The sequence below is a fragment of the Caretta caretta genome, chromosome 10, assembly GCF_965140235.1.
Source record: "Caretta caretta isolate rCarCar2 chromosome 10, rCarCar1.hap1, whole genome shotgun sequence".
NCBI lineage: Eukaryota > Metazoa > Chordata > Testudines > Cheloniidae > Caretta > Caretta caretta.
The window spans coordinates 16,830,184-16,842,500 of NC_134215.1; the positions used below are offsets into that span (position 1 = coordinate 16,830,184).

At 42.1% G+C, this 12,317-nt stretch overlaps 1 protein-coding gene across 1 annotated transcript; it reads right to left on the bottom strand.

Annotated features, from left to right (window-relative positions):
• Nucleotides 1-6,089: 6,089 nt before the first annotated feature.
• Nucleotides 6,090-11,309, bottom strand: ANKS4B (ankyrin repeat and sterile alpha motif domain containing 4B). The gene is made up of 2 exons (XM_048865861.2): nt 11,070-11,309; nt 6,090-7,198 (listed from the first exon to the last, which is right to left on the bottom strand). Exons 1-2 carry the CDS (start codon nt 11,231-11,233, stop codon nt 6,112-6,114), a joined length of 1,251 nt encoding a protein of 416 aa, XP_048721818.1. The 5' UTR covers nt 11,234-11,309; the 3' UTR covers nt 6,090-6,111.
• Nucleotides 11,310-12,317: the final 1,008 nt, after the last annotated feature.

The following is a 12,317-nucleotide window of genomic DNA, read 5'->3' on the forward strand; positions in this document are numbered from 1 at the left end:
AAATAAAAAATGAGATGGATCCAATCGAAGGACTTGATCCTGACCACCTGGAATTTCCATTGGCTTCAGTGGGAAAAGCAGGTGCTCAGAGCCAGGCTCCAAAGCTCCACAACTGGACATTTCTAAACTTTGGGGAAGTTTGGATTCAACTCTGGATCCAGTTTTCATAAACTTAACTAAATACCCAGATCCAAGTGCCCCCCAACTTTGTAAACATTCAGAGCTGAATCTGAACATTACAGCTTGATCCCATCTCTAACGAAAATGATTCTTGGTCATTTTCCATTTGGGTATCATGTTAAATAGTTGCCAAAATGTGACTGTTATCAAAGTGCTGTATCAGCTGATTCACTTTCTGACTTGACATTTCTTTCTGTATTTTCCATTAGCATTTCCAATACCATACTGAGAGGGCCATTTAATTGTAGCAAAATTGCAGCACGTTCAGATGGAATTTCCAAAGAAGCCTAGGAACATTAACTGTACTTCAGTGGAAGTTGTATGCCTTAGCTTCCTTTGAAAATTCCAGCCTAGATTTATATATTTTTCTTCTTTCACAAATCCCAGTGGTACAGCCTCAGGATGAGTGTCATGTGCAAGAGATATGTAAGGTAAAATGAAGGGGAAACTTTTTTATTTGTAGTAATCTTTCATTTTATTGTCCATTATTTGTTAAAACTCTTTTTTAGAAAATCAAAACAACTTTTTCTATCTAATTTGTGCTGCATCTTCCTGTGATTTTTAGCTCTGCAAATATCAACCTGGCTGTCCATTATAGTAAATTACTTGCAGAGGGAAAAGAAAACAAGCCAACTCTGCCTCACTCCTGAGCCTGGACTTTCCAGGCTCTGGTAATGCAGCACAATTTGTATTCACTGTGCTGCCTGTCCAGTTTAGACTGTAAGCTCCGTGGAGAAGGGCCCACTGCTTCTGTATGCTACATAGGGCTCAGCACACTGGTGGGGCTTAACAAATAATTATGCGGGCATAGATTTGGCTGGATACTTTTACCCACAGTGTTTAAAGTCCTTCTAGATGAAAGGCACCGTATAAATGTAGGCCATTATTACTAATGGGTCGAATTTTGGGCCAATTATAAAGACTTCTGAATGGGCAGAGGGTTTGTTTAAACAAGGAGAGCTGCTTTTGAGAGAGCTTCAGGAAATGACACTGCAGATTTCATAAATGAAGAACTAAAATGCATCCCTCCAAATTGAAGCGTATTAACAGGTGGCCAGAGTGCTGTTCTACAGTAGGAGCCACTTATCAAAGATGTTGTTCTTCAAGGGAATTGCTTCAAGAAAAGTTTTTTTGTTTATCATTTAAAATGAAGGAACTTTATCATGTGCATCCAGGCAGTCAGCCCCCACATAGGATATTGCTGTCTGCACCATTAGGAGATGTGCTGATTCTCAAAGCTGGTATCAATAAAGTAGATTTACAAGTGGAAACACAAAGGGTCAGATTTTTAAAGGTATTTATGTGCCTAAAAATGCAGATAAATGCTTCTGAAAATGCCATTAACTGACTATCTGCATCTTTAGGTGTCTGCATACCTTTAAAACTTTGGCACAAAGAGCCATGTTATGCCTATGACTTTGTACTCTGGTCCAATTTCTTGTTGGCTATATTTTAACTGTACAACACAGTACAGAGACTGGTTATGTATTTCTGCTGAGACTCCAGTCAAACAGGCAACATCATCAGCATAGAATTATTGATGACTGTTCTGTGGTAAGGGTGGCCATGTAGCAGTTCCATCTTTAGTGGCTTCATTCCCAGATGGGTTGATGATGTGGTGAGAGAGTCCTAAATAAACACCGGTAACGTGTGGGGGGAGCCAGAGGTGAGGGGAGACTGCAAATTGTAACCGGATTTCAGACATCTGGAAAAGTCAATGCTCAAGTGGAGTTTAGCAGGTAAATAAGGAAGGGGAGGGTAATCATGGGCCCAGTCCAGCAGTCTATACTCAGGCAAAACCCACTGAGTTTTTAAATCAATTTGCCTGACTAAGGATGACAGGATTTGGCCCTTTGCGAGCCTCTTGTCAAATGGCTCAGCTAGGACACCTTCAAGCACATAAATATTTTTAAGATCCTTTTTCTTTCTGTGTTAAACATTTAGTTAATTATCAACTGGGGTTTTTTATATGGAAAAAAATGCTGTCTGGTTTAATTAATGTTCTGAGCACTGCAGCTATTGTAAGTTGCACAGCATGGAACTCCAGAACAACTGCCTAATAAAAAGAAGTGTTGACGCATCAATACATTGCCTTCCGTGGAGGAAAATAAACAATCTAAAGTATGGTTGAGGCAAGAAGATATGTAGTTTCAATAAACTAAGGAACAGGAGGAAGGAGCAAAAAGAGTGGATCATGAAAAGTGTTAAATAGATTAAAAACTGGTGCCAGTGTCCGCAAAGGCAATGTAAAAGTATAACTGGATTCAAAAAAGAATTAGATGAGTTCATGGAGCTATATAGGTCCATCAGTGGCTATTAGCCAAGATGATCAGGGATGCAACTCCATGCTCTGGATGTCCCTAATCCTCTTGACTATGAAACTGTGACTGGATGATGGGATGGATCACCTGGTCATTGCCCTGTTCTGTTCATTCTCTAAGAAGCATCTGGCATTGGCCACTGTCAGGATACTGAACTAGATGAACCATTGGTCTGCGCCAGAATGGCTGTTCTTGATGTACTTTCTAGGATCACAGCTGAGCAACAGCACAAATCCTGTATGTACAGGCTGAGATTTTCAAAGCCACCTAGGGGATTTAGAGGCCCAGCTTCCATTAATGAGTAATGCAGTCTCTCAGTACTCTGTGTGGCTTTGAAAAATCTATCAGACTGTAGCAGCTCCAGCAAAGTCATTGGGTCATAGAATCATAGACGATCAGGGTTGGAAGAGACCTCAGGAGGTCATCTCGTCCAACACCCTGCTCAAAGCAGGACCAACACCATTTGTCATAAATATAAAGGGAAGGGTAAACCCCTTTAAAATCCCTCCTGGCCAGAGGAAAAATCCTCTCACCTGTAAAGGGGTAAGAAGCTAAAGGTAACCTCGCTGGCACCTGACCAAAATGACCAATGGGGAGACAAGATACTTTCAAAAGCTGGGAGGAGGGAGAGAAACAAAGGGTCTGTGTGTCTGTCTATATGCTGCTTTTGCCGGGGATAGACCAGGAATGGAATCTTAAAACTTTAGTAAGTAATCTAGCTAGGTATGTGTTAGATTATGATTTCTTTAAATGGCTGAGAAAAGAATTGTGCTGAATAGAATAACTATCCCTGTCTGTGTGTCTTTTTTGTAACTTAAGGTTTTGCCTAGAGGGATTATCTATGTTTTGAATCTAATTACCCTGTAAGGTATCTACCATCCTGATTTTACAGAGGTGATTCCTTTACTTCTATTAAAAGTCTTCTTGTAAGAAAACTGAATGCTTTTTCATTGTTCTAAGATCCAAGGGTTTGGGTCTGTGGTCACCTATGCAGATTGGTGAGGATTTTTACCAAACCTTCCCCAGGAAGTGGGGTGCAAAGGTTGGGAGGATTTTTGGGGGAAAGACGTATCCAAACTACGTTTCCCAGTAAACCCAGTTAAAGTTTGGTGGTGGCAGTGGAAATTCCAAGGGCAAAGGGTAAAATTAATTTGTACCTTGGGGAAGTTTTAACCTAAGCTGGTAAAAGTATGCTTAGGAGGTTTTCATGCAGGTCCCCACATCTGTACCCTAGAGTTCAGAGTGGGGAAGGAACCTTGACACCATTAAATCATCCCAGCCAGGGCTTTGTCAAGCCGGGCCTTAAAAACCTCTAAGGATGGAGATTCTACCACCTCCCTAGGTAACCCATTCCAGTGCTTCACCACCCTTCTAGTGAAATAGTGTTTTCTAATATCCAACCTATACCTCCCTCACTGCAACTTGAGACCCTTGCTCCTTGTTCTGTCACCACTGAGAACAGCCGAGCTCCATCTTCTTTGGAACCCCCCTTCAGGTAGTTGAAGGCTGCTATCAAATCCCCCCTCACTCTTCTCTTCTGAAGACTAAACAAGCCCAGTTCCCACAGCGTCTCCTCATAAGTCATGTGCCCCAGCCCCCTGATCATTTTTGTTGCTCTCCGCTGGACTCTCTCCAATTTGTCCACATTCTTTCAGTAGTGGGGGCCCCAAAACTGAACGCAGTACTGCAGATGTGGCCTCACCAGTGCTGAATAGAGGGGAATAATCACTTCCCTCGATCTGCTGGCAATGCTCCTACTAATGTAGCCCAATATGTCGTTAGCCTTTTTGGCAACAAGGGCACACTGCTGACTCATACCCAGCTTCTCATCCACTGTAATCCCCAGGTCCTTTTCTGCAGAACTGCTGCTTAGCCAATCGGTCCCCAGCCTGTAGTGGTGCATGGGATTCTTCCGTCCTAAGTGCAGGACTCTGCACTTGTCCTTGTTGAACCTCATCGGATTTCTTTTGGTCCAATCCTCCAATTTGTCTAAGTCACTCTGGACCCTATCCTTACCCTCCAACGTATCTGCCTCTCCCCCCAGCTTAGCGTCCAGTTGATTTCAGGGCTCGCAGAGCGAGGCCCAACAAGCGCAACATGGGTTAAGAGGAGGGATTAACTCCCATCACACAGCCCTGGCTCTCTAGGGGACACTGCATGAGCAGTTCTACAGAGGATCTAATCCTCTGAGCAATCCCATCTTGTAGGTAGAGGTCTTCTCAATCCAGCAACCGGGAAGAGGGCTGGTCCTCCTTGGAACCAAGGCCCTCCCGCATAGTGCCATCACTTCCTTTTGAAGGCCTACTTCCCTAATGAGGGGAACCCAGCTGTGCATGACTCCGTCTAGGACAGAAAGTTATTTTTCCTTCCTCCCTATGGGTATATACACCCTAGCACATACAGCTTCCAAGCTGAGACCATGAGTGACCAGTGGAAAATACTGGGCATTAGGACTACAAATTCCATTAGAAATGCTAGGGCCCTAATTTCCAGAACTCTCTGGGGAAAATGTGTTTCTTTAGAGACCAAGCAAAGGGCATGTCAAATGAAACAGATACAAATGCTAGCCAACTAAAAAACAAACCAACCTACATCTTCCTGTAATTAAAGGCCTTGTATCCATTATAGAACAATAACTTTTGCAACTAATGTGACAAGAAAGAGGAACAAACAACTCAAACTAAAGGTGGCTCTGTCAGAAGTTTCACTTTTTAAAAAAACTAAGGAACATCTCTTGAACAGTGAGAAAACATGAATGACAGGAATATGAAATTTATTGGCACAAAGAGTTCATTCATTCAGAACCTATTATAGAGTCAATGGGATACAGTCAAAATCAAGATCAATCACCCAGTTCTCAAATAGTGTCAGTGAAGACACCTTGCAGCAATCTATTCAGAGTCTGAAAATTGTCTTATTTTGTGGGACAGAAAATCAAAGATCTCTGGCTGTTGGAAATGCGTTGTGGTTCATTGCTTATGGAGTGCAGTAACTGGCTGTCAGTAATATTTTAAACCATTAAGACTGTAAAAAGAAGATATGCCTAGCATGATCTTTAGGTGGGAAGGATTCAGCTCTGGAACTATTTCTTTTACCTAAAAATGTAAGAACATAAGAATAGCCATACTGGGTCAGACCAAAGGTCCATCTAGCCTAGAATCCTGTCTTCCGACAGTGGCCAATGCCAGGTGCTTCAGAGGGAATGAACAGAACAGGTAATCATCAAATGATCCACGCCCTGTCACCCATTCCCAGTTTCTGGCAAACAGAGGCTATGGACACCATACCTGCTCATCCTGGCTAATAGTCATTGATGGACCTATCCTCCATGAACTTATCTAGTGCTTTTTTGAACCCTGTTATAGTCTTGGCCTTCACAACATCCTCTGGCCCTTTCTTTGTTACCTATCTGCATACTCTTTCTTTTTGTCAGGAGCTAAAGGTCATCCATTCAAACTGATGTTCTCTATTGGTCCCATTGTGCATGGTTAATCAGCTGGAAACCTCTTTGTCTTTTCCTGTGGAAGATGCCTGAAAAGAACCATACATGGCTTTAAAATAGCAAAAGCATGATGAATTAATGCATAGTTATTGCAACAGGCACATTTATTTATAAGCGAGTATCTACAAGCTTTCCAGGTTTCTCCAGTGCCTGCTTTCTTCTATCTGCTGCACTGAGGACTTTCTTCCTTGGGCCCAGCTGTATTTGTATGCTCAGTAGGTCTTCATTGGAACATAGCATGAGGGCATCTAAATCAATCTTTTCTCTCATGAAGACAGGAACAAACTCATTCAGATTCTGTGATGCCAGAAATACCTCAAGAGGGGTGCTCTCTGCTTCATCGTCATCCCATCCAATTTCATCCTCATTCCAAGGGACATCAAAATCATTTTCAGTGTCTAGCTCACTTGCGCTCTCAGCCCTTTCATGCCGAAAAAGCTCAGTTGGCATTTTAAAACTTATTTCTTCTTTCTCTGAGAACATCTCTTCAGCATTTATCCCTGCAGCCAAATTCCGTCTAAACACAATATTGCCAAGACCTGGCCGTTTGAAAATGGACACATGCTCCTGCTCGCTATCATCTTCAGAAATATTTTTCCCTTTAAAGTAATTACATAATTCATCCTCATCTTTTTCACTGAATACATCCATCACGGTAGTTCGCCCAGCCCTGTCATCTTCTTGGCCATTGCTTTGTGCTTCCTGATCACCTGTGTTTTCATCTTTCTTTTTTGTCTTCATCCTGAAAGTGTCCTTCAGATTTTTGGGGAAAGAGCCCAATGTATTAGAAATAAAGAAATTGGACACCTTTGTTCTGGAGGCTGTCCCACTGGCAGAACTCACTGATCCATACTTTTCTTTGTTATAATTCCTGGTCATTTCATGTTGGTGTTTCTCTTGGCGCTTTTCACATTCTTTTATTTGTTTCTCTGCATTCCTCGGGGCCTGGGCTTTGAGTTTGGCCACTCTTTTGGGATTCATTACATTCTGTTCGGTAGCAGCTTTGTCTAGGATTCTGACACATTCATGCTGGTCCCTGCTGGCAGCTGCATCCAGAGGAGTGCGCAGATCATTATCCAGGGCAAATATATTGGCACCGAAGTTAATCAAGAATGAGACACAGTGAATGTGACCATTAGAAGCCGCATGATGGAGAGGTGTGTTCCCCCAGATGTCGCACTTGTCAGGGTCACCGCTGAAAAGCAAAATAGGAGTAAGGTGTGCATGTCAAAACACAGCTCAAACATAGCACTCAACGCAGTGGGAATGAACTGTGATCCAGGGCCAAATTCAGCACTGCTGTAAGTGGATGCAGCTCTACTGCAGACAAGTGGGTGCAAATCCACTGTCTTTAATGGTGTTGCACCTGGTTAGTCGAGGGCTGAACATGGCTGGATGTGTGGCCTGAGCTCTAATCCCAGCCCTAACACCAACGCCCTCTATGGTGCTGGGCAAACTCTTAGGGCTAGAACATGATGTGGACTACAGGCCCACACAGGCATAAGAACTCTCCTTTGTACCCTGGCTTGGGCTTCCCAGATCTTGACTCCAAGCCTTCCATGCTTGTTCACTAACCCCTTGAGCAGAGGGGTGGGGAGTGGGTGAGGGCATGCTGCACCTGCCAACAAGCCAGCTAGTATGACTGAGCTAACCCGTGGGTGTCATGCCTCGTGTTAACCAGCAACAAACTACCATCCCCCTCCCCAGCCTAGGAGAAGCTGGTCAGGAATGGTGTCTCAAATGGGCACTCAGAGAGTTTTACCATTGACTTCAATGGGAGTGGGATCAGACCCTAGATTCAGTGAAATCCTAGCCCCATTGAAGTCAATGGCAAAATTCTCATTGAATTCAATGGGACCAGGATTTCACTCAAAATGTTTTTAAGAATTATTGCTGAGCCTTTCCTTTTGAATGTAAAATGCAGGCACAATGGGCGGAGACTACTGTATTTGACTACCTCAAAAAATACTTACAGTGTCCATGGAAGTAACTTTTATGATAGTTAATAGGTAAATTATTAGGAACAAAGCCCTGACGCTACACATTTGTCTTCACTGCAATTAAATATAGTTCAGAGAGAAGCTATCATTTTTCTTCAGCTCCTTTGTTCTTCTTAAGCTGTTTTTGCCCCTGGGTTTTTAAAAGCAGAAACTCATTTGAAAATAAAATTGTCATGTCCATTCATTTTAATTTAAAGCCAGTGAGAAGTATAATTTCTCTCTTCCTCTTGCATTAATTTCACACAAACCTGATGTCTATAGATTAGAATAACTTGGAATCTTTTCTCTCATATTAGGCAGACTTAAATGATATTATCAGCAGCTCAAAAGATAACAATGTTGTGCGTCTTTTTACCAGTGTGGTCACATTTTCCCACAGCTTTTAAAGTTCAGAGCATGATTCACCTAATGTGAATGAAAGAGATTGTATCATCACAAAATCTCCAGCAGGCATCAGTCTCTGGCATCAAATGTCACTGGAAGAGACGCTTTAAATGATTCACCTTTAATTCTAAGTTATTTATTCAGCCCCCATTACCCTGGTATCTGAGCACCTCACAACTTCTCCTGTATCCTCACACCCCTGTGACATAGGACAGTGCTACCACTCCCATTTTACAGCTAGGGAACTGGAGCACACAGAGACTAAATGACTTGCCCATTGTCCCAAGGGAAGTATCTAGTGAAGTACGGAATTAAACCCAATAAGGCGAGCATCTTACTAGACCATTCTTTCTCGCATTGTGATGTGTATTAAAAAGGTGGTTGCCTATGTCCATAATTTTAGCCATCGATCATTTGTAATTTTTTTCTCTTCTGATGTCTTCCATCCTAGCATCTCAAAACACTTTGCAAACTAGGTGCTGATTCTAACTCAAGTCAATGGGACAATGGAAAAAATTAGTCACGTGTTCATGAATTTGCCCTCTTTGGGCTCTCTTGTACTCTTGGGCACTAGGAAGCAGCGGGCCTGATAACTCAAAGGAAGCTGATTCTTCCAGTCACTGGGGCTGCAAATAGGAGGAAAGCTTTCTTGCTTTCTCCTCCACTTGTGCAGTACACAGAGGCCAGGCACAATCTGGCCCTTCATGACTGAGGGCAAGTGCAATGTAGATGACAATGGCTCATTATTACTGCGGTTTTGTTTTACATTAGTATGAATACGTTCCAAGCTTCAGAGCCTGGAAATCTGCAGCCATTCTGAGGAAAAACTTCCACTGTATGTGAGTGTCTTTGTCCAGAAACTGTAGAAAGCTGCTCTGCTTTGAGGATAAGAGGATTTTATTAAAAATAATAGCTACCAAGAAAATGCCATCTGACTGGAGCCTCTTTTTAAAACCTTCCAAAATTCAGCATCTCCCAGAGACCCAAACGGACATTTTTCAGACTAGAACAGTGTCTCTGTGAGTCACCGTGGACTACCTACAAAGTCAGAGAATCTCAGGTTAAAATGGGTGACGAGTTCCTGAAAACTGTAACTACTATTTGAGGCTCTAAATGGCAACAGCATCCCAAAGTTGTCATGTCTCAAGATGATTTGAATTAAAAGATATCAGATTAAAAATGAAGAGAGAAAACATTCTTGTGGAAGTTTGGATGCTCTGTGACACATGCCCTGACTTATACGTCATAACACAAGACATTGGAACCTAGGAAAATATAATCTTATCTTCTTTTTCTCTGTTAGTTGCTCCTTCTCTTCTATCTTCTAAACATTGTGGGTCAAAAATTCAGCTGCTGTAAACTGATGTAGCTCTGCTGACTTCAGTAACTTCAGTAGAGCTATGTTGATATACCGCAGCTCAGGATCTATTTTTGCTTCTCTTAAGGTTATTGCAATGACCACACAGTTTATAGGTCTCCTTTATGGGTAATAAAGTATTACTACTGCCACACCTAAGATCAGTGAGCAAAGAGGAACCTCGAGCTGTTACGCTTTACCATGCACAGAACCCATTTGCATTCTATAGCTTATGTTCTGTCTTTAAGAAAAAGACAAAACACATCTAAACAACTATTAATTTTTCATTGGTTTTCTGATCTTCCCTCTGGTTTATTGTACCTCATATGAAAGTACCTATTGATTTAATTTCCCTCCCATACTAGAAAGAACATTTGTTTCAATGGGACCCAGCACAGGAAAAAAAGGTATCCTCTGGTGAATCTTATTGCAGGATCAAAGCCTAAAAGACAGATTCAGAGGAAACAGAATACAGTGGGTAATCTAGAGGAGGGAGTGACTTTTTATGTTATTTTTCACTATTTGTACATTTAGGAATTAGCATTAGAAATATTACTGCTACCAAGTACCGAAGTAGAGAAAGCTCCTGGAGGTATACTCTATATTTAATTCCTTTCCAGTCTGCAAGAAGCCTAACTAAAACTCCAGTAACAGCTCTGAATGCTATCCAGGCATTATGGCTGTTTCTAATACTACAAACAGCAGAGAAATCATAATTTTGTGTTCAATCCTCTCTAACACCCAGTTCTGGCTTCCTTCTGAAAATCACCGTGAGGTTGTAGGTATTTACATTTACAAAATATCTGTATTTTGGAAACAAGTGGCATTAACATTTTGATAAAATGTATTGTTTGCTGCTGTGGACTTATCAAGGAGGCATTTCTCTGCTGAGCCAGTTTCTAAGGAATATTAAAACAAAGGGTGTGATCCCCACCACTGAAGTCAATGGCCAATCTCCTGTTGTCCTGAAGTGTTAATTGTGGAAACTGCTCCATGAAGGCAGCTCCCTGTAGCCCCATTGACGTCAATGGGGCTCAACTGGAATACAGGGGTCTGTTCACCTAGGGCAGTTTACAGGATTAGGGCCTAAGTCAGCGTAACTGAAATGAAGAAGCTACTGATACCAGCTATAAAACAAACTACAAATATTGGTTTAAATGTTAAGTCCCATTCCCACCACCACCACCATAACCCCAGCGTCACATCTAAGTCAATTAGAGAAGAAGGAATGATCTGTTTGCTCCACAATTTGCATTAATGGAGGCCAAATACTAGCTATAATTTTGTCCAGCAGGCTTTGGGAGACCAAGCTCTGCTATACTTACCCTCTCCTACATATGACTTCCACTGCCTCCAGGTACCCATGGTAAGCTGCCAGGAGGGTGGGTGTCATTCCGTCTTCATCTGAGGTATTGAGATCTTTTCTGGTGGCTTCTTTCAACAGGTCTAGGTTGCCATCCGCAGCTGCTTTGTGATACCTGGTTGACATTTCCAATAGCTCCCGGGTCCCCAAGGCTGTGTCTCTTGCTCTGAATTGCAGCTGAGATGCACAGCCGCACTTTCACTACCAGGATAGTTAGTTAATAATTACAAGCCGAGACGTCAGCTTCAGCAGGCTAGAAATGAGAAGGCAAAGTTCATCCCCATAGAACTTGTCCAGATCTCTGCATAGTTAATGCAGCAGCTGTACAAATAGGTGTCTTGGTTTTCCAGAAGAATGACTGTGCCATTTGCCATTAACTCCAGTATTCTATATCTGAAAGGCATGTGGGTTTTGTTCATCTACCATGTGTCCCTACTCCCTTTTTTTAATACATATGGGGTGAAATTCTGACTACGCTGAAGTTATAGGAAACTTTGCCATTGACTTACATGGGGCCAGGCTTTCACCATTGGTGTTAAGATGAATCCTGATTTTGAGACGTGAAATACTGGAGGAAGAAGCATACCTTAGACTGGGCAGCATTTACCATTACCAGTGAAGCTGTTTACATTGAAGTCCCATCGTCTGTCACATAAGATGGAAATAAACCCAAGAATATGGCACTTTGCACCTATGTAGCCCATTTCATCCGAGGATCTTAAGGTGCTTCACAAATATTGATTAATGTAATAGGCATTGTTATCCATATCTTACAGATGGATAAATGGAAGTATAGAGGCCCAGATGCTCAAATGTATTGAGGCACCTAACTCCCATTGATTTCAAGGGAAGTTAGAGCCTAAATACTTTTGGAATCTGGCCAAGAGCGTTTAAATTACTTGCTTAAGGTAACGTAGTGAGTTAATGCCAGAGCTGGAAATAGTACCCAGTAGTCCTGTATCGTAGGCCTCTTTTCTAATCACTACACAGCATTCCCTGCAATGTAATATATGGGCCTGACCCTGCAAACCCTTACTCCTATGAGTGGCCCCATTGATTTTAACAGGACTGCTTGTATGAGTAAAGGCTACCTGTGTGAGTAAAGACTTTCAGGATTGCACACTAATTCCAATTTGGAGATTCAAAATAGAAAGAGTAAACTTCCATTTTGAAGCAGAAGCTGAGGAGAAATTAAGGAAGATTGAGTAAT